Source organism: Solanum verrucosum, unplaced genomic scaffold, assembly GCF_900185275.1.
Source record: "Solanum verrucosum unplaced genomic scaffold, falcon-dt-bn FXZP01000229.1, whole genome shotgun sequence".
Lineage (NCBI taxonomy): Eukaryota > Viridiplantae > Streptophyta > Magnoliopsida > Solanales > Solanaceae > Solanum > Solanum verrucosum.
The window spans coordinates 4,204,806-4,227,356 of record NW_026020011.1 but is presented as its reverse complement, the minus strand read 5'-3'; the positions used below and the strand labels follow the sequence as shown (position 1 = coordinate 4,227,356).

Sequence of the window (22,551 nt, the reverse complement as noted above, 5' to 3'; positions counted from 1 at the left end):
GCCAAGTAGCAGTCAAAGAAGTAAAAGTATTAAGTTTTTTTGGAAATAAAAATAAAACGTTATTTAAGATTTTTTCACGCGCTTAGCGGAAGTGAAAAATACTTCTTTTGCCACATTAACATTTTGTGTTTAATAGGTATACTTTTTGAACAATTCAAGTGTTCAATAGGTAATAGTTATAGTTAAAGTGTATAACTGAAATATGTGGACAACTTTAAGGTGTTGCAGATGACTTAAAGCCAAAACAAAATGAATGATAAAGATTGATCCATTTTAAGTCTCATTTTCTACCAAAAGGGACCAGAAAGGTACAATCCCACCTTCTATCATGACAGCTACACACTATAAATGTCATTATCTATATAAAAAAGAAAAACTATATAATATATAAAATATTTTGTCCAATTATTGATTTTGTCCAAATTTTTATTGGTCATATGATCCTTAGAATTGCCATCCATGTCTTGGAGAGTGACATAGTTTTAGGAAAAAAACAAAACTTTCCAGCTATTGTTCCTCAGTGCTGACAATTTCCCTAATTTCATACTCCACTTTAATTAATTGTTATTACCAATATTATCATCATAGAATATAATTGGATTATTGCATAATTGGAAGGTTTTATTGGAAGAGATTAATGCAATTATAGTATTATTGCACTTTTTTTCCATAAAGATACAATTGAATTAGTTTACATGCATCTCAATTATTTTATCGAATACTTATTATTTTCTACCAGTACAGATAAGATAGTATAATAGTTAGCTCTGAGTATTGTATTTTTTTTCTTTTTGGTTGCATGCATGTGCCTTTTGTCCCCACTAACATTATGAAATAAAAGGGATATTTAAGTTTGTCTCAAACCTACTCTCATTCAGTGGCGGATCTATGAAGGGCTGTGGGAATGCCACGCCACCCCCGAACTTTGACGGAAATTTTATATATACATAGGTATATATATATAATATTTATATAAACATAAAGCGTGCCACCCACAGAACAAAATTGGCTTGTGGTGCCACGATAGGAGGACAACTTTAGAAGGTTGAAGTTGCGGGTTCGAATCCCATTTGGCACCCACGGACTCTAAATACTGGATCCGCCACTGCTCTCACTCTATTGGTTTGGTTTATTGCGTTCGAAAGAATAAAGAGATGTCGTCTATATATCTAAATATTTTTTTGTAAATATAAGAAAAACTAATGTAATAATAATAATAATAATAATATTGTGTTCAACTAATTCTCCAACTTATTGTGTTTTATACCTGACGCACCAATCAACAAGTAGTTTTATTAGTCTAACTAGAGATTTTGAGAGCATAAACTATAAATAAATAAATAAGAAAAATATAAGAATTAGAAACTAATATTATTATCGTATGATTTAAAGTCATAAATTTAAGTCGTGAAAATATATATATATATTTTTTTTTTATTTTTTTTATTTTTTTTAACCAAAAAAGATACAAGATATATAAGACTGTATGTATAAATATAGAGTAATTACTCTACTATCATAATCCATGATTTTTTTTTAAAGTTGTAATGATCTAATAATATATCGAATGTAATTTTATAAGTGAGATTTGAAAAAGGAAGGTAGAATGTATACAAACCTTACTCATATTGCACAGAGATAAATAAATTATTTTTGATAGACCCTTAGTTTAAAAAAATATCTAAAAAATACAAATATAAAAATAATACAACAACCAAAATAATGTGAAATAAAAAGTACTACACAACAACCGAAGGAGAAAACAATAACGATAACGAAATAATGCAATAAATATGTAATGATCCATAAAGTCAAAAGATTCCAGACATAAAAATTTGTCCATATTATGTTAAGAAATTGAAAAAGTTAGAAACATATATAGAGTTAGGCCTAGCAATTGCTTCCACACAATCTTTTAATTTGTTTTGTGTCCAATTATTGAAATTATCTGTGCCCACACGTGCACGTTTAATTTACACCAACATACGTTCAAATGTTTCAATTTTCAACATATATATCTATCGTTAAATTTGTCAATAAATTTTATCGAAACATTCAAATTATATGATAGGTTTTGATTGAATATCTGATAAATGATAAAGTATTTTATTAAACACTACCAACTTAATTATTTTATCATATGTTTGATGCTCCATTAAACATATTATAATTCAAGTGTTTATATGTTTCGTACAAATAAAAATAAAAATATAGTGTTCATTTGAAGTAGTTACAATTGGATGCATGTTCTACGTACCAAAGCACACCAAGATACTTCATTAGTCAATCAACTTGGAATAAATCCGCAATCTCAAATTAGTTGAATCGACATTGATAAAAGATAGAAAAATCTACTCAATATATCATACGAGAAAGTCACCTAACACAATTTTGTGTTTTTCAAAATTTTACTTGTTAACAATATTCACTTCTATTTGAGAGGAAGCGCTCCTTATCAAGATTTTTTTTATATTAACGGCTTGACCCCGTGACCCATCCACTAATGGTGAGAGAAAATGAAGTTATGCTGGTGTGAGCTAAAGTCATGTATCTTCAGAAATCTGATTAATGCTAAATATTAGGGATTTACCTATAAATATGTTGTCTATTTTTCAACAGATCGTCTAAGAAATCAAAGTTTTGTTCATATCTTAGATCAATAAAATTACTCATCTCCACACATAAAGGAACATAATAAATTCAAAGTTTCACATTCCCTTTTGATTTAAAGACGTTGAAAATAATGAATCGACATCTTTTCTAACCTTTAGCCTTCCAAGTCGAGAATTTATTTAAATTTTGAATCCGCTTCTCAATCAAGAGAAGGGAAGTGAATCAATCATGCTGTCAACTTGCACAAGTACTGTATTAATTTTCAGCCATGTAATCACCTTCTACCATTCTATCAGCCAATTATTGAATGACAACTGATTGTCCAAAATGATAGGAATATCTATTGGCCTAACAAAATATATGAAAATTGAAATCTTCCTACAAGTGTATCAAAATTAGGACATATATGACTATGACACCTCAAAATCTCCAAGATATTTAACAGTGAGAAAATGACATTTTGCATGAAACAAAGTAGTTTCTGTAACTAAAAATAAGGTTTGATCCAAGAAATGAAATTGAAAACAATCTACCTACCTTCACAAGGTGAGGATCAGACTACGTACCCACCACCTTCACAAAATCTCGTCGTTGAAGTAGGCATGTGTAGAAGGAAACAATAAACATTAGTGGAAATGTTTATCTTGTGGTCACAACTAAAAACAAATCTTATACCAACTAAAGCAAGAGAGGAGAAAAGATACAATAAAAGAAAATGACTTTAACATTGCAGATCAAAATGTTTGTTTCAAGGGGCAAAACTGATTGATACAGAAACTTGGAAAAAGCAATTGATACATGAAAACATTAGTCGATATCTGAACAGGCTAACGGACACTTTGTAAAGCTCACAAGTTATATTTACAGGTCCACGCAATTTCCATAGAACTCCTGCAGATGAAGTGAAGCTATACTGAAACTTGAGAATTGATTTCAAACGTTTCCGCACCCAAACTCCAACTAACAACAAAGAAGAATCTATTGAGTGAAAGGGGTTGAATACTCCCAACGAAACATTCCCTAGTAAGTTGTAACAAAAACTGTGACAAGAGTTATGTCCCAAAAATACGTCTGTGAACTGGTGGAGCATCAAGAGTTTTAACCACTTGAATCCAAGGTTTGTCTATGATCAAGGTGGAAGTTCTTGAAAGGTGTCCAACAAATAAAACAGGATCCCTGAAAGCACAGAATTCAAAATTCTTTCTACCGATTTGTTTTAAATCTAAGTCATTCCCTTTCAACTTGCGCTTTAAGGTCCCATTTGCAGGAGAACTATTATGTAGCTTCTTCAAAGCTAAATCTTGACTATTAGCTAAGTCAGTTTCGTCATCATCACCTACTGGCAACCCAAAGTCAATCAAGCACATTGCCCTACATAATAAAGCCATAAAATGTTAATCATGTGACAATTATGGAACTAAAGCACTGAAATAATGCAACTACGTTTTTTGAAGTTAAACAGATAGTTTTTTTGATAAGGAAGTTAAACAGATAGTTAACTCGAGAAAGATCCAACAAATTGAGAAGGAATATGCAGGAAACAGGACTAGTTCATGGTCAACGAATTTCCATAGGATGTTCCTTCATACTTAGTGGGACATTCAATTGAGCGCTTCTAAGAATGACTTTGGACCAGCATTAGGTTGGATAAGGAATTCAATTTCTTTTCTTTTTTATGACGTGGTGTCAGGTCCAGTTTGTGTTGACCTCAGCTATTCCATTGGGTACCTGTTACCTTCCACCAACACGGGTACCCAATAACTATGCCTACTAAGGTTTAGGCAGATGAGAAGACATCACCTAGTGTTTTTTACTCTTCATTGGATTTGAAGATGAGACCGCGTGGTCCTCCCACTTCATTCCACTAGGCACACCCTTGGGTGCAGTCATGCAGATAAGGAATTAGGTTTCTTAACACAGCCAAAAAAAGAAAAGAGAGAACTTTCAGCAAGTAAATTTACTTTAAACAATCTCATCAGCTATAATGATTGAACCACAGCAATCCGCAGCATATCACATGTGCTGATGACTACTACTTCTGATGTGTGTTGATGTGCCTAGGTGCAAATAAAAGTAAAATCTTTGTATCCAAACATTTAAAATGATAAGCCTAGATAAGTCCATTTCTTTATTACTTAGCTCCAATAAAGAGGCCAACCCGTGTTCTATGTTATTTACCATTCTCTAAAAGAAGTGTCATTTCCTAATGGACCCTATCTAGTAAAGGCCAGTATAAACTAATGCACACTAAAACGAACCTACAGTAAGATGCCACCAAAATAATTCAACCAGATAAGACAGCAGAAAACCAAGAGTAACAAAAACTCAAAAACAGCTTTGGCAAAAACTGCAAAAGACACACCTTGAACTGTAGACAATGACAGATGATGAATTAGTAGAAGGAGCAAAAGAAAGCCCAATCACTTCTCCAGGAAATTCTTGAAATCTTCCCGGCAGAGAGAATGTATTCCTGTTGGACCATTCTCCTAGTTGCTTAGCTTCAACATCAAAGGCATATACCTGGTTCGAAGATGTGGATACTATAAGCACATTGCTATTTCTAGGAGTAAAGCCACCAGCTGTAACGGAAGAACCATTCAATCTTGATATAAACCAATGTTGCCTGTTACACAATAAAATTCAGTCAGTGCCCCAAATAGGAAATACAAGATGAAGGTCCCACAAAGATATTGAACTGACTTGACAGTTCAAGTTATCAGGTGGGAAATGGGAGTTCCACTCAAGAGATAAGCATGCAACGCTGGAAATGATGTATTACATGTTTTCAATGCACAAGAACATGATCGAAGAATTTTGACCATATAAAAAAATCTCTATTGGTCATAGTGAACCTAGAAACTTATGGAACAAACCATAAGATAGCCACAATGGAGAAATTTAAGATAGATCAGAGACTAGAGACATGTCTCTGATAGAAAGCCCGTACCTCTGTTTATCTAGATTAAATATATACACATCTCCAAAGCAGTTTACAGCACCTAACCATTTCCCATCTGCACTAGTGAACATTCTCGTAATGGGAGGTTCATTTGGTGGAAATTCTTCGCATTGCTCTTTACGCCGAGGGGTAAAAACATGAACTAGTTCCAAGCTTACTGCATCAACCACCTAGAAGAGAAGACGAGTGTCAGAGACTATATGCATTGATGAAGTCACTAAGATGTCCTAATGCTATTAAACAAGTTTCTGAAGTCACTATTTGCTGTTATACTTGCAACAGAATTTCGATTATTTAAAGCCACAAAAAGAGAAATTAAAAAAAAAGGCTTTCAATTATTTTTCATCCAAGTAGGGATATAATATAATATAATCATAAATAAACAGCAGTACCAACATGAAAAGTCATAAATATCTAATTATTTCCTTTAATTCATTTTTTAAGAAATAGAATTGTTAGTAAATACTATTTACGGATTTCGGTGACAAATAAAACTTAAAACCCTATTAACTAAAAGTGCATCTGTATATAAAATAATTTCACTGACGAGATTTAAAAAAAAAAAAAACTCCTTTAGACTATACTCAACAGTTTTCTAATTTATATGATCTGTTATAATTTACATATGTTAAAGTTACACAAGATTGATTGATGTGTAATTAATGATCTAATTATTTCCTTGTTTTTCCCTAGATTTGTTGATTCACAATCATTCAAGCCACAAATAGTACAACTTCTTGTTGCAGAAGGCAAAGAAAGGTTAAGAGGCTTTTGGTTATAATCTCCAGAGGTCTATTAGAATACATATCTTTGTTTCTACATATTTATTGATATATACATACACATCATGCGACACTTCTTATCTGAAAAGTTTTACGTTATTTTTAAAAAAATTGTATTTAATAAGATAACGTACACACGACAATTTGTTCCTTTTATATACATTTATTATTAATCAACGTGATACACACGTGCAAAGCATGTACACTTAAATAGTATTGATTATAAAAAGATGAACAAAAAACAATATTTCCATACACGTAGATGGAGACTAGGTGACATAAAATATGTGAAAGGGAGAAGCTCTGACCACTGTAGTTCTTTAAGTTGGTGTAGTTCTATAAAATGATGACTCTTGATTAAAAGGTTTCAACGTTACTACAAACCTTACCGCCTATAAACTCCCTAAGATATTCAGAAAAGTTGTCATTTACTCACAGCTCAGAAGTGATTGTAACATAAAACATACATCATGAACTATCACCCTGCCTTTAAAAGATGAAACACATTTATCACTTAAAACTAAAGAAAATAAATTGGACAACAGAATTACTTACATAGATCCTTCTGTCACACCCAGCTATCATCATTCGAGAAGAATCTGCACTGAAAACCATTGAATGGGCAAATGGAAGTCCCAAAGGGAGCTTCCTTTTGCTGACAGTCCATGCACTCTTGCCAGCACCACTCTTCTTAAGTTCAAAAAGGCAGGGTCTTACATGGTCAGAATAAGCAAACAGTACACCTGAAGGAGAAATTGCACTGCATGTGATCTTCCTCGAAGTTTTGCACTTAACACGAGCCACTAGATCTGTTCTTGCAGCCCCACCAGATGGGCCACAGATGTCAGACACAACCCCGTTTTTCACACAAACACAAAAAATATCTATCCAGTACGAAGCCTGGACCAAGAGTAAAGAAACCTGACTGAAGGTTGTATTTACTGCAATTTGTATGGGTGGTCTCTGAGGTGAGGGACAAATATCATGCGGAGAAAATTTGGTGAATTCCTTTGCAGAGTATGCAAAAAGTTTAGTGTCATCACCACCTGAGATAAGCATCGGCACACCAAAATGTGCCCATTTATGATAACTAAACTCAAGGGGCTTCTCCTTAAAGCGCCGCTTCTTTGTCTTCTGTTCGACTATGGGCTCTGATAAAGAGAGTTAAACAATAAGTAAAACAAACCCAAAATAAAGGGATATCAGTCCAAAATTTAAACAGAACAAAGATTTCAACATCATTTTCGGTGAGCGACAGCCACAACTAAATAACGGACCTTCATGAGCAATGGGTACAGCAACTGCCAAGGCTCTTACATCATGTGTATGGGCCCTCACATGACTAACATAAACCCATTTCTTCACGACTACAGAAGAAATGTCTCCATCGTGAGACCCCACTTCATTGGCTAAGAGCTTATAAAGTATAACCTAAAAGCAGTAGCAAAACATTAGCAGCTATAAAAGCAAGCTTAAATTGAGTTCTCTAAACAATTATGGATGAGAAATTTCATATAAAATCAAAGAAGATAACAGATACAAGTTAACTTGTTCACTCAAAATACTTATGCAATTATATACCATCACAGGGAATCATCATACCAAATAATGAGAAGAAATTTTTTCTCGAAAAGCTGTGGACATTTGAGAATAGCAAATTGATGGACACAGATTTGAAAAAACAGTTCAAACCAAAGATGTGGGGAAAATGATTGTTGAAAATTTCCAGTGAACAGATGAAACTCAACTGCCCATCTTCCCCAAAAATCAATTTTGCAGAGAACACTTTCGAGCAAAGTGCATTTATAATAGCACAACGCCGATACACACAATCCCTGCTTTTGTTTTTTCTCCAAATTTTAAAAAAAAATTAAGAAGAAGAAAAGAAAAACAATCATATAAAGTTTGGAAAAGGGGTGTTTATAATTGAGTTTAATTTTATATTGGTTATTTAGTTTAGTGGGTTGGGTCGGGTTAAAATAGTGGAGTGAGTTATTCAAGGGAAATCGGGTATTTTTGTTTGGTTGGGGGAATTCCATCCAAAATAGGGGTATCTGAACTTGCATACTTTGGTAACGGTAGGGGCATACTTGACCCTATAGTATAACTAGGGATAAACTTAGCTAATAGAAGAAAGTAGAAGGGTAATTTTGGATCCTTTTCCCTATTCTATATCTTCTACTTATACAGTTATACTAACACACTTGATCCCTAAAGTGTTTTTCCATAGCTCAAACTTCTAGCTGACACCCTTGCTAGTTTCAACTATTAACTTAGCATTATCTACAGAATGCATAAACATGGAACTTCATTTGGCATATTATCAGTTAGCTCATCAATGTCTTGGTAAACAAGTACAGGCTCAATGAGATCCTAGTGGATTGAGCACAAATGACATGAACCCCAATAGAGAATTTTCTTCGGATAGGGAGTGTTGTTTATGTACCTGACCATCAGAACCAGCAGAAAATACTCTACTATGGCTGGGAGATGCTGCTAAAGCATTCACGTCGCCCTTATGATTGGAATGTGACTGTAAAAGAGTTCCATGCTGGGAGTCCCAGAATTGAACACTCCCACTACTATCTGCACTAACCAGGGTACCACATCTGCAAACAGCAGGATGGAGTTGGAAGCATTATGAAAATGGAAAATCTTAGAAAACACAAAAAGATTTTGGGGGGGGGGGGGGGGGGAAGGGACTGGGTTATTCCAAAAACATCTAAGGGAAGGGGTTGCCAATTCGATCTTCACCTCAATGCAAGTAATGACCATATGCATAGATCAGATCCACTACCCAAACCTCCAAGACCCACTGTTATCCTGTAGATTTCATATGCAAGCTTGGCATCCCAGCATCTTATAAACCTGCAAAGAAACAACCTCCACTCAGAATTTTCACAGTGAACACACCATGAAGAATAAACAGCCATTCTTCCGCCAACGTTATGCCTCAATTCAGTTTTCATCAGAAATCAATAAGTAAATGTACACCACATAGCTAAGTTCAAAATAGAGCATACCCGTCACTACTACCAGAATATATCCTCTTTGCATCAGAACTCCAAGTGACACTCAACGTACGCCCTGTAATTATCCAAATATTAGCTATGAAATTCTCAAAGCAACAATCAGATATTTGCGCTATGACCCAAGGGGAGCTGTCTCACCATTGACCTTAGGAAACAATCTTTCGTAAGACAAATTCTTCTCATCCGAAACAGTGCAGATACGAACACGACCATCATCACAAGCAAATGCAATTCGACCATTTTCATTAACATCATCCACGTGAATAACAACAGAGTCATCATCCTCTTCCCCTTCACTGCTCTCACTATCGCTACTAGCACCACTTGTAAAACTAACATGGCCATTCTCATACTTCTTTGGAGGATTCTGATGAAGCTGTGCATTATTGCATGGCTCCACAGCCATCTGCCATATTGAAACACCAATAGAATCGAGTACAGCCTGCCAGAAACCATAGAAACAACAACATTACTCAACTTATCAAAACCAAATATAGGACTACAGGTAAGGAAATGGATGGATCTTGAAGTACATTGACCTAGGAAAGACCCAAATCCCCGATCACACAGCCGTAAGACTTATTTTATGCCAAATTCATGCTAGACACAAGAACAGCAAAGTATCTTACACAACTACAGCTAAAACAATAGCTAATAACATTATGCAGCTGGTAAGCATTTGCCAAAAGTACTTGCCATTTCTGACTATGTTCCACTCATTAAGGGAAAACAATATTAGAGGGTTTCATCTCTTTGGATCTCTTAACACCATAAAAATGGAAGCTAAAGGTAGCTTTTTCACAAACAGTTTGAAGGAAATCCACTAATTTGTGCACTCAAAAAAAATACTCCCTCTGTCCCACTTTATGATTTACTTTCTTTGTTAGAAAGTCCCAAAAAGAATGATACATTTCTATATTTAGTAACAATTTAACTTTAAAATGCCCATTTTACACTTAATGAAATGATTTCTAGCTACACAAATATCTAGGATTTATTTTAAACCACAAGTTTCAAAAGTTTTCCTTTCTTTCTTAAACACCGTGCCAAGTCAAACTAACTCATATAAATTGGAATGGAGGGAGTAGAATATTGGCAGAGGAAAAGAAATAGATAAGATCATATAATTTTGTATAATGAGAATCACCGTGACAAAATGTCAAATTCCTTTTATGTGGTGGGTCAACTTGCCTTATTTTCTATGTTAATAAAAGAAGCAGTCAAACAGTTCATCTTGTTGATTGCATTTCCACCCATTCATACATCAACCAACCATGCCTCAATTACAAACTTCTGTTACATGAATCCTCCATACCATTAAACCCAGTTCAGGTCCATTTCACACCACTGCTAAACTAAGTATACCTTTAAAGGACGAGAAATCACTGATCATATCATACACCAGCCACCCAGTTCAGGTCCATTTCACACCACTGATAAACTAAATATACCTTTTTCACAAATGAGTATAGTTTTCCGTAGGTAGTTCATTCTATTTGTCAATCAATATATTCATGCACTTATTACATCAATTCACTAGCTAGAGTAGGCTCTAATTTCTAACAACCACAAAGTAAGAAGTAAATGGCGTACAGTAACGACAACAGATGTTGCTAAAGTTTGTGGACGTACCTTCTGAGTCAAATCAAAAAGATCCCACTCGTAAACTGATCCATCAATGCTGGATGAAAATAACCGGCCTGCAGGTAATTTTCTCGATCCCGACTGACACCAAACTAACGAGGAAACCCTTGAATTAGGATTTCCATGTATTATCTGCACACACATTAAAAGAAAAACTCAATCTTGTTAACAGCGACCCTAATATCTCAATCCCAAACTTGTTGAGATCGCTTATATGAAATATCACCATCTATTTTGCTCCTTTTAAACCCATTTGATTCCAAATACACCCAGTACGTGCACACATTCTAAGCTATTCTAAATATTAAAAAAACTCAATCTTGTCAACAACTACCCTAATTCCAATTTTAATAACTAAAAAGGACCCTAATATCTCAATCGCAAGCTAGTTGAGATCAATTATATAAATAATAACTATCTATTTTGCTCCATTTAAACACATTTGATTCCAAATACAGCCAGTACGTGCACACATTCTAACCTATTTTTAATTTATTTTAAAAAAAACTCAATCTTGTTAACTACCCTAATTCCAATTTTGATAACAGAAAACAACCCTACTATCTCAATCCCAAGCTAGTCAGATCGACTACATAAATCATCACCATCCATTTTGCTCCATTTAAACCAATTTGATTCCAAATACACCCGAGCACATTCTAAGCTATTCACAATTTAAAAAAAAAAAACTCAATCTTGCTAAAAACAACCCTAATTTCCTAATTCCAAGCTAATTGAGATTGCTTAGATAAATAATCACTATCTTTTTGCTCAATTTAAACCCATTTAATTCCAAATAACACCCAATACGAACACAAGCACATTCTAAATAAAAAAAAAATGTATTCGTACAAGTTGACAGTGCCATCCGTTGGAGCCAGGTGAAACAAGCCAAATCTCAAGAGAACCATCCTCTCGAGCGACGGCGACCTGAGAATCATCGGCGCTAGTAGCTAAAGCTACCACAGGCGACGGCTTCCACTCAACTGAACTGCTTCTATAAACTTCAAGCATTCTCCAAAAGCTCAAAAAGTAATCTTTACAAGTTTTTCAGAGAAGATAGATGCATAAAGCATCACAATGCCCAAATGCAGCAATGGAGGCGAGGCCAAAAGAGGGGCTAGGTTTTTCGAAGAACAAGGGTTTAATAAAGCTTCCATGAATATTTTTAATTTACTAAATTTGGGCTTTTTCGGGTCTACCCGGTGTAAACGGGTTAGTTAAGGAGACTAAGGCCTCATTTGTTTTCATTAAGATTAAAACCTTTGAATTTGAACGCACGTCTAAATATTGAGATTTGCATTAAGAGCTAGGTGTCTAGATCTGAATACACATTTGAATATTAAGATGTGGTCTCCAAATCTGAACATTGAATCATTATTGTTTGTTTTCAATATCTGAATGTGCATATGAAATCAAACATTATATTAATAAAATGTTATAAAAATTCATGTCAACAAAAAATATTACTTTTTGATTAAAAAAATATATCATAATCATCAAGTATAACATAAAAAAATCACGAATAAAAAATATTTTATAGGCACAATATTATATCAAAAAGTTCAATAAGTATGATAGATATTAGTCGAAAAATAATAAATAAGCTATCACATTATCAACGCCTAACATATATTTTGGCTAATTAGAAAAACTAAAGAATTCTTATCTTTTTTTCCAATAACCTTAATCAAATTCTCTAACTTGTGAACCTCTAACATTATTCATGCTTTTTTGAAGTGGACACTTTCACAAAATATATTAACACATGTACCGTATATGGCTCTTCCCATCCAAGTCCATCTAATTTTTCCATATATTCTTCAAATGTAGGTGCACTATATTTTTAATCAGTAACTTCAGAGCAGTAATCATCTTCTCATCAATTTCCAATTCAGACGAATACGTTTTTTTCTTCCCCAAAACTTTTTTTTCCTAGTTGAAACTAAAGATAAGGATGTAGAATTATTAGGAGCTCCATTATTTTTGTCACCAACTAGTTCAACAACAACAATATATCAATGAGTCTCAATAGAATTATTGGCCTAGGACAAAATTCTAATAAGAAACCTCAAATATGTATACATAGTTACTATTTTTAATTATGAATAGTATTTCTTAACTCAAAAACCTTGATATCAATACACTAAAAATATTATTGCAACAAGTGTTGTTCTTGACAAACATCAATACACCCTAAGAAAATTATTAATATATAAAAAATACTTGTAAAGATTATGAAAACTTATCAGTTCAAGAGGAAAAAACTGGTGTTTGATTGAGAAAAGAGAGGACGAAAGTTTATAGTTAGAGCAAAAGTCACGCAAAGACCAAGAGAGGCGATACAATATTATTTTATAACTTATTAAATAAGTCTGAATGGTGTTAAGACTTTCCTGCAGATCTGATCCATTCATACCTTTTCAGGTTCATTAAGAGGCTTTTTGAAAAAAGAAACAAATGGACTAAATGGGTTGAATCTGAATCATTCAGATTCAGACCTAAAAATCAAACACACTTAATGGTCTGAATCTGAATGATTAAGATTTAGACATCTATTAAGTGCAAACAAATGAGGCCTAATTTTCTACTCTTGAAGATAGACCACATGATACTCCATCCGTTCATTTTTATTTGTTAATATTATTTTGTTATTTTTAATATGTTAAGAAAAAATAATTATATTTTGGATAAATTATCTCATTATGCAAATATTTCTATTATATGTATTAATTTTCCTTATAGTTTAACATAATTACATGTTGTGTCATTAATTAATAATTTCATACCGAATTTCAAGTCATATACATCTGGATGTATATATTTTTGCTACTACTAGACACGTTCTAAAATATAGATACATAGGGAGAGAGGCAAGCGAGAAAGGAACGAGGAGAGAGAGATTGTGTTTTTTCTAGATACATGTGAATCACAGTAGTGACATGTATTTGAGGTACAATATATATTCCACATGCATTTTGAAATACAGTTACATAGGGTGAGAGGTGAGTGACAGAGGAGAAAAGTGAACGAGAGAGTCAAATACATGTGAATTTACTTGTATTTAGTGTATATAGAGCAAATTATACCTAATTTTGACTCTATTTATCCGAGATACATGTATTTGGGGACCAAAACCTAGCACAAGTGGTAATTTCAAAAACTCATGGGAAGGCACATAAGTAGGCCCTAAACTCATGAGATTTGTGTTGTTTACCCTTCTTCTTTTTTCATTTTTTACCCTTAGCATTAATTACTTTTTCTTCAAATCATTTTCGAAGACCTAATACTTTACACCAATTAGTATGGGTATAATAATACAATATTCATATCGATAATTATTTTTTAAAGAGCGTGCAAAGTCCAAAATAAACACAAATAAAAGTGAAGAGAAAAAATATTTAATTGCTCGCTAAAAATAATTACAACCACTTGCTATACACATATATATAAATTAGTTCCTTTTTATAAACTATGATAAAATACAAGGGTCCTTTGGTTCACACACTATGACACTTAATACTACAAAGAAATAATCGATTTCAAGGACATTATTTAAAATATAATCAAGTTTTAGAACTATTTAATTATTAGCCTCCTCAAAATCAAGCCTTATACTTTTAGATCTAGAATTTGAGTAGAGATTAACTTCAAATTTATGGTTTAAAGTTCAAATTTCATCATTTGATTGTACGAGGGACCGTTAATGAAAGTATTTTATATGTATAGCTATTTATACTATTGCATAAATATCGTGAAAATGTGTAAAAGTATTTGAAAACTATTTTAATTTTATAGAGTTTTTTTTTTGTAAATATCACAATATATTCATTCTTTTTTGTTTGGGGTCATACACCTAAAAGAATTTACTCACACATCACGGAGTTTTTTTTTTATGACTGTAGTGTCTAAATCAACTTTCACGCATCTTAATTAATTTATGGGATACATATCACCTTCAACCAATAACATGTATATATCGAATTACTCTATCCACCAATTACAATTAGACTAAGACATATAGAAAGAACCAACTAGTATTTTTGTCTCCATCTTCATTGATCACTACGACACACTCTAGGGTGACATGAACTCCTTTTTTTTTTCTTAATTACTTTCATGTTAATGATAATTTAATGTAATTATAGATATATTTTAAATATTGATCATTGATCACTACGCTATACTCTGCCATAACATGGAATTCATGAATTCCTTTTCTATTTCTTTACTTTTCCGTTTAAAATAATTTAATAATGTAATTAGAGATATGTTTTAAATAATGATGCTACAATCGATTATTGTTTGTGAATATCACTCAAATGTACCTATGTTCTTATATTTTAATACTATTCTTAAATTTCAGAAAATAACAAACATAATAAACATATAACTATCTATGGCTATAGTTTTGATTTGCGTTCCATAGCTATAGTCCCGTTTAGTATGGAGGCTGCAGTTTGTATATTCTGCTTGCGAATATACAAATAATGTAAGTATATACAAATTCTGTATTTATACATTTAAGAATTTTTCGTTTGTATATTTTATTTGCCTATATACAAATAGGATAATTTATTATAATTTTTCATAAATCGCATACAAATAGCTAGGATAAGCATATACCGAATTCTGGATTATACAATCAGTACCTAATTATACAAATTCTAGATTTATACAAATCAAGCGAATAACAAGAATTGAGGAAACTGTAACCGCGAATTACAATTTTCTTAAACTGTAGTTATAGTACCTAATATAGCTAAATATTTGCTATTATGCATAATTTTCCCTTCTTTTTTTAACCACATTAATCTCTTTCCACATTTATTGACCAATGATAAAAGTGAAAAGTGAAAACTAATTACATCTTGATTTTCTAAAGTGACAACTATTTTTAATATAAACACAAACATCAAAAACTTTTTAATAAATTGACAACTAAAACAGAACAAAACGGAGCAATACTTTCATGGTAATTCAAAGTGCATATTGAACTAAATAAAAAAGATTACAAAGGTTGTTGAGATATCCATCTTTTAAACATGTGAAAACTCTCTTCAGGTCTGTCCTCTGGAGCTGTGTGCCCTCCTCCCTAATGAAAGAAATAAGAACAAAAACATTTGAGAAATGTGAGCATAAAACAATAATTTAATATTGAGATTGAAAACATTTAATTTTTAAAAAAAAATACAAAATTTTTACCTTTACCGTTGCATATGTCATATGATTAGAGTAAGACCTTGTGTAACTGTGAATTAAAGATATATAATTTAGATTTTCATAACAATCATATAATTTGACGAAAATTCAAGGACGTGAAATTAATTCGAAGAACCACACCCTCCAACTTGTTCATTAACCATCCATGGACGCCAATCATCAATAATAGGATAATTTAAATACTTTATCCATGCTTGTGTCGATTGAAAAGGAACAACCATGTCATGATCGCCACTGCTCAAACAAAATACTTTGTTATGTTATAGTAACGTCAACCAAATCTTGAGTGCTTAAAGCACAACTTAGAGAACCATAACACGAAAGTATCAAACCTGTATATAAGTGATCGATAACCTTTTGTACTAAGGTTTGTATGGTAAGGTATACTATTCATGAAAGTAATTGCGTAACTTTTATCCCCAATACTTTGCCTACATCTCGCCCATGTTCTTTTTATAGTTCCCTAGTCAAAGTAAAACGAAAAAATTCTTTCAATATTTTGCATCATAGCTCTAAGCAATATTTACGATACATGTATAATAAATAAAATCAATTGAAATACCTTCCTAACATGGAGAGCCTCTTGAACTTTTGGGTCATTTGCCCAATTAACTGAGAGATTGTGTGTGTCAACCTACAATAAAAAAAGCATATGTACGTTAATTAGAGTCGTCTCAAAATTTAAAGCTATCGAGTATTCATACTTTGAAGTAACAACTGAAGGACTTACACGACTTATTCTTCGATAGATAAAGTCATCACGGTTTAAAAAGATGAAATTCTCTTCAAGAAATCTTCTTTCACTTGACGATTGGCGTAATTTTGGTTCTTCAGAGTATGTTCCACAGTAAGGCTCTAGTACTTGTTCATCGCATAGATCACTCACAAGCTACAAAGTTACATCACAAGAGTGTAAGGGCGTATTATATATCTAAGTTAAAAACCAATATAAAAGGTACGCAAATCTTACCTCCTTGAATATTTTTAAGTTTTCTGAACATGGTTTATGGGTAGATTTTATATTTCGATATTCTCCTTTGCAAGTCTGTTTCAACGACTAATACAACAAGATCAAAATTAATCACATTTGTACAATACAAAGTTTATATATATATATATGAAGTGAGATTAAACCAACCTCATAAAGTTCGTCGGATATTAGCCCCATACCATGACAAAAAGGAATTTGGTAATTGTCTTCCTCAGGAAATGTTTTTGGATTTCCAAGTGAATAGCCCTTAAAAGGATATTACCATCTAATTAAAACAATATTTTCTTTCATGATATATGTTGAAATTGAACGAAAAGAAAGGAATATAAAACCTTAAGGTTGATTAATGGCTCTTTGCCTGCTTCAATTCCTGCATTTTCATAACATAAAACGGTTTTGGCTAGAAATGTCACAAAAAGAATGTGTATATATCTTAAAGCATAAACTTGGATCCGAGCCTTGGGAATGGAGAACCTTCCAACAAGGAGGCTTTAACCCTCTTGGTGGATCTATCGACACGAATTCAGATTAGTCAGACCAGTTAAAGACTTCAAGTTTTAGAAAATTGGAAGAAACAATACTAACAAAGCATGAGTAATGGGGTGATGAGGATGATCATAACTTCACATTACCGTCAAACATTTCTATAACAATATTGTTTGTCCAGATAATTTTTGGTTGCTATAGCGAGATCTTGTCATAGATAAGGTATAGTATATATAGTAGCATAACATAACATGAATATTAGTTTCGGAAAAAAAAACTTTGTTGTTATAGAAATATGTGACTTGATATGATAACATTAACTGGTCCTTACCATTTGATATTAGTTGAACCATAACTGGAACTGTAATGCCTGCATAAGAGTCCCCAGAAACATAGAAAGGGTTCGAGATGAATTCTGGATGATTAATGAACCACTGTAATATAAATCAACGAGTTATTCAAAATACATTTTTGTTATATTTGTTCAATTCAAATAATTTGATCGATGTGAATTTAAATATTGACTATTTTCATTTTTGTCTCAAGATGGATTCAAAGTTTGACAATTTTACTTATAAGTCTTGACCCTTATAAGGCGGGTGGGGTACTTATACATCTTCCTTTTGACCTTTTGACTTCGAACTCAATTCGAGATGAGCTAAGAATATTTATCAAATACCTTTCGTAGAAATTCATAGACTTGACCGCATGCTTGTAGATCAGTATAGTTGTGCCCCGTTGAAGTTGTTGCATATGAGAACCCAGTATTTAAAGGCTCGTCCAAGAAAATTATACTCGTGAACTACAAATTAGTTCAAGGAATAGATTAATTTGATGCTATAAATTTAACAAACATAAAGAAAAAAAGAAGCTATTTTATATCACCTTTGTCCATGAATATGGTCTTGAAACAAGAAATGGTAGGCTTCCATTGTATGTCTTTTGTCCAAAAGCCAATGGACCTAAATAAAGAAGCAAATTCAAAAGTTAAATTTCTCCAAATATGAGTCACACATAATACCAAAGCTTTCCGCGTATACATTTAAAAATAAACTGATTTTAAAAGCTGGCAAAACAATAGGGGTCTAGAGGTGTACATCACCGGGTTGGTTCGGGTTTTTCAAATATCAAACCAAACTATTTGTGTAAAAATTTTAAATTTATAAACCAAACCAAACTAATAAAATTTGGATTTTTTGAGTTTTTTAACCTCGGGTTGGTTCGGATTTTTCAAATACCAAACCAAACAATTGTGTCGAATTTTTAATTTTATAAATCAAACCAAACTAATAAACCTCGAATTTTTTCAAATTTTTGGATTTTTTCTGTAAAGTTTGCATACAAACATATAATTAACTTGTGCTCCAAATATTTCTTTAGTCCAACCAAAATACAATTATCTAAGGTGTTTCTTAAGAAAATGACACAAAATATGAGATGAGTACTGATGACACTAAAATATTCAATAAAAAATAATAATAAAATCATCATATAAAATAAATATTGCAAAGTCATAATGAAAATGATCATAACTTAAAAGTACTAAATCATGCTCAAATAAATTTAATAAGTATTAGTTACATTACTAAATATTTAAGGAAAATTAAAATTAGATTATGTATTTTAATTGTCTAAACCAATGTAAAACTAAAGAACAAATATTCAATATTATTGGCATTCTTAGTGTTGAATTGATTTTCTTTTTGCATTAGTATTAATTTGATTTTGATTTAAGTTTTATTATAATTATCAACATCTATGAACTATAATCTTTATTGGACCATTCCGAATTCTATGTTTTAAACTTGAAATAATATATTAAAAGATAAAAACTATGAAATAGTATAAGAAATATTTATTAAAGTAAATATTTTTTATGTATAAAATAAAATTTTAAAATTACATATATCATTTCGGGTTGGTTTGGTCTCGGGTTGATTTTTTTTAGTTAAAACCAACCCAACCCAAATATAGTCGGATTTTTTTTTCCAATACCAAACCAAGTCAAACCAAACCACTAGTCGGGTTTTTTTCCGATTTAACTCAATTTGCGGTTTAATTCGATTTTCGATTCGATTTTGTACACCCCTAAATAGGACTATAGGTGAACTATGTGATAAAAATAACAATACAAGTTGATTCATTAGCTCTAAACATGTACAACAATGATAACAAAATTTGAATACAAATAACCTCTCTAGACTATGAATGAAAGCATGTTACATATATTTAACGTGAGTTATAAACTAACATACTCTCGATTCATCGAGACATTATAAACGTCTTTACATTGCCGGTCTATATAACTTAAATTCATTTAATATTTACGTACCTACTTCGTACACCAATCCTGTGAAGGATGAGCAACCGGGTCCTCCTGATATCCATAGCAAGATCGGATCTTTCTTCGGGTCGGATTCTGATTTAACAAAGTAATAGAATAGTTGCACTTCCTCAGATTTGGCAACTCCAATGTATCTGAAATTTTCAAAATACATCACTTCAATAACAGTAAATTTGACTAGTCTTATCATCACACTAAGCGTAAACAAATTCACTAGTAAATATATGAACTACGTTCATATAAACTGGTCAAACTAGTTTAAAATTATTTTTCGACTTATTACACGTTTGATAAACATATTGCTTATAAATCAAAATCAGTCAAAAGTTATATCTCTTTAGCTTAGAAGCTCTTTGATATATTGATGATACATAAAATAGAAATAATTATAGAGAAATTAAAGAGAAGAAAATTACCCAGTCTCAAGATAAAAAGGAAGAGGTCCATCAAAACCAGGAAGATATTCAACAATTGAGCTATTTTGAGGATCACTTTGTACATGTACAAACAAAGTAACAACAAAAAGAAGATGAAACATTGTTGATGAAATAATAATAGATAATGTCCTGATATATGTGTATATCCCATATATATATATATTACCAGTGGTGGATCCAGGATTTAGAGTCCGTGGGTGTCAAATGGGATTCGAACCCGCAACATCAAACTTCTAAAGTTGTCCTCCTACCGTGGCACCACAAGCCAATTTTGTTCTGTGGGTGGCACGCTTTATGTTTATATAATATTATATATATATACCTATGTATATATAGAGTTTCCGTCGAAGTTCGGGGGTGGCGTGGCACCCCCACAGCCCTTCATAGATCCGCCACTGTATATTACTATACTTGGTGGAAGAGTCTACAAGTAGGCATGTCTTTGTCTAGGGTATTTTCGTAACTTCCTACTTTTTCTTTCCTTAAGCCTTTGTATCCTCTTGCTTTAAGATTGTACCTTTTCTTTATTGGACCCAAAAACCAATCAATATTTATCTAATGGCTTATATGTCCTATCAAAAGATTCTTCTTCTCTTGAATTGTGTGGGCCCAACCATTGGCTCACTTTACAATGTCGGCAATTTATTCATTTTTTCATTTAAACATTTGTATATATAGTATTTTCATTACTATTTAGTATTTTCTTTGTATTAAATTTATTTCTCTTATTCTTTTTGTTGGTTATAGATTTAAGAATAATATAAATAATACTATAAATTACAATAATTAGCAACATAAATATTTAAAAGTTATACAAAAAAAATTCGATTGACTCTTGACATTTTATTGGTACCACATAAAATTGGTTAGATGATAAACATATATTATTTAAAATTGACGTAAAAAGTATTATAGATCACAATAATTCATAATTTTTAAAAAATTAAAGTACATATAAAAAAATCACTTAACTCCAAAATCTATCAATGTCACATAACTTTGGACATGAAAAGTAACATATATTATTTGAAAATTACGTTAAAAAGGTATTATAAATTACAATAATTAATAATTTAATATATTTAAAAGACAAAAAAAGTTAATTTTTGAAATCCTATATATGCCACATAAATTAAAACAAAGAGAATAATATATACTATGTATTATTTTTAAATTATATAAAAAAAAGTACTATAAATTACAATAATTAACAAACTTAAAATAGGCCTTAAAATCATATAATTATTTTGATAAATTCTCAAGTTTCATGATATCAGTGGGGAATGGGATACAGGTCATGGTCGACATGTCTGTCTGACAACCATACATACCGTTTTAATTTATTTATTTTTTACTTTTTTATATATTTAAAAATTGTGTAATAAATGCTATAAATCATGATAATTGATAACTTCAAATATTTTTTAAAAAGGTAATATGTATTATTTAATTTGGAAATTTCATAAAAAATCTTGTAAGTTTTAATAATTAACAATATTTGATTGATTCTTAAAATTATATATGTGCTACATATATTAGGACAAGAGAAGTAACATATATTATTTATAGATTACGTAAAAAGTATTATAAATTATAATCATTAACAGCTTTAAATATTTACAAATCATATTAAATTTAATTGACTCTCTAAATTCTATCATGAGATAAGAAAATAACAACTTGTGTCTAGTATTAGATATAGACTTCGTATCAGTACCAATCCAATTCATGTTATTCTTTTCTCAATGTATATAACGTAGATAAAATTTGGAGAGTCATTCAATTTTTTATATATATTTAAAAAATATTTTAAGTTGTTAATTATTGCTGTAATTTATAATATCTTTTAAATATAATTTTCAAATAACCCGTAGCATAGATAAAAATTTTAAAGTCAACAATATGTTTTATATGCCTTTCAAATATTTCAAAGTGTTAAATTACAATTTGTAATACTTTTACGTTAATATTAAATGATCTCATTATTCACTTTTACTTGTCACTACTTATTCTTAAAATAGATTTTCATTTTTATTTGTC

The 22,551-nt window shown here is 31.5% G+C and overlaps 3 protein-coding genes and 1 non-coding gene across 4 annotated transcripts in view; 1 reads left to right on the top strand and 3 right to left on the bottom strand.

The window, feature by feature from the left end:
• Positions 1-22,551, top strand: part of LOC125819887 (probable rhamnogalacturonate lyase B) — a 425,441-nt gene that overhangs the window by 104,712 nt on the left and 298,178 nt on the right. The gene's annotated exons all lie outside the window — the stretch shown is intronic.
• On the bottom strand, positions 3,334-12,165 carry LOC125819884 (WD repeat-containing protein PCN-like). The gene is made up of 11 exons (XM_049499287.1): positions 11,883-12,165; positions 11,019-11,162; positions 9,525-9,828; positions 9,378-9,441; positions 9,109-9,222; positions 8,801-8,963; positions 7,632-7,785; positions 6,910-7,505; positions 5,561-5,742; positions 4,976-5,236; positions 3,334-3,984 (listed from the first exon to the last, which is right to left on the bottom strand). The coding sequence occupies exons 1-11, from the start codon at positions 12,042-12,044 to the stop codon at positions 3,666-3,668; spliced, it is 2,463 nt and encodes an 820-aa protein (XP_049355244.1). The 5' UTR covers positions 12,045-12,165; the 3' UTR covers positions 3,334-3,665.
• Positions 8,050-8,196, bottom strand: LOC125820519 (small nucleolar RNA snoR135). Its single transcript, XR_007442533.1, has one exon. It is a non-coding gene; the product is annotated as a small nucleolar RNA snoR135 (small nucleolar RNA).
• LOC125819932 (serine carboxypeptidase-like 11) lies at positions 16,024-20,614 on the bottom strand. Its single transcript, XM_049499337.1, has 14 exons — positions 20,491-20,614; positions 20,063-20,208; positions 18,616-18,692; positions 18,410-18,532; positions 18,062-18,164; positions 17,577-17,614; positions 17,392-17,490; positions 17,224-17,310; positions 16,984-17,142; positions 16,816-16,887; positions 16,586-16,716; positions 16,374-16,487; positions 16,236-16,281; positions 16,024-16,125 (listed from the first exon to the last, which is right to left on the bottom strand). The coding sequence occupies exons 1-14, from the start codon at positions 20,610-20,612 to the stop codon at positions 16,042-16,044; spliced, it is 1,401 nt and encodes a 466-aa protein (XP_049355294.1). The 5' UTR covers positions 20,613-20,614; the 3' UTR covers positions 16,024-16,041.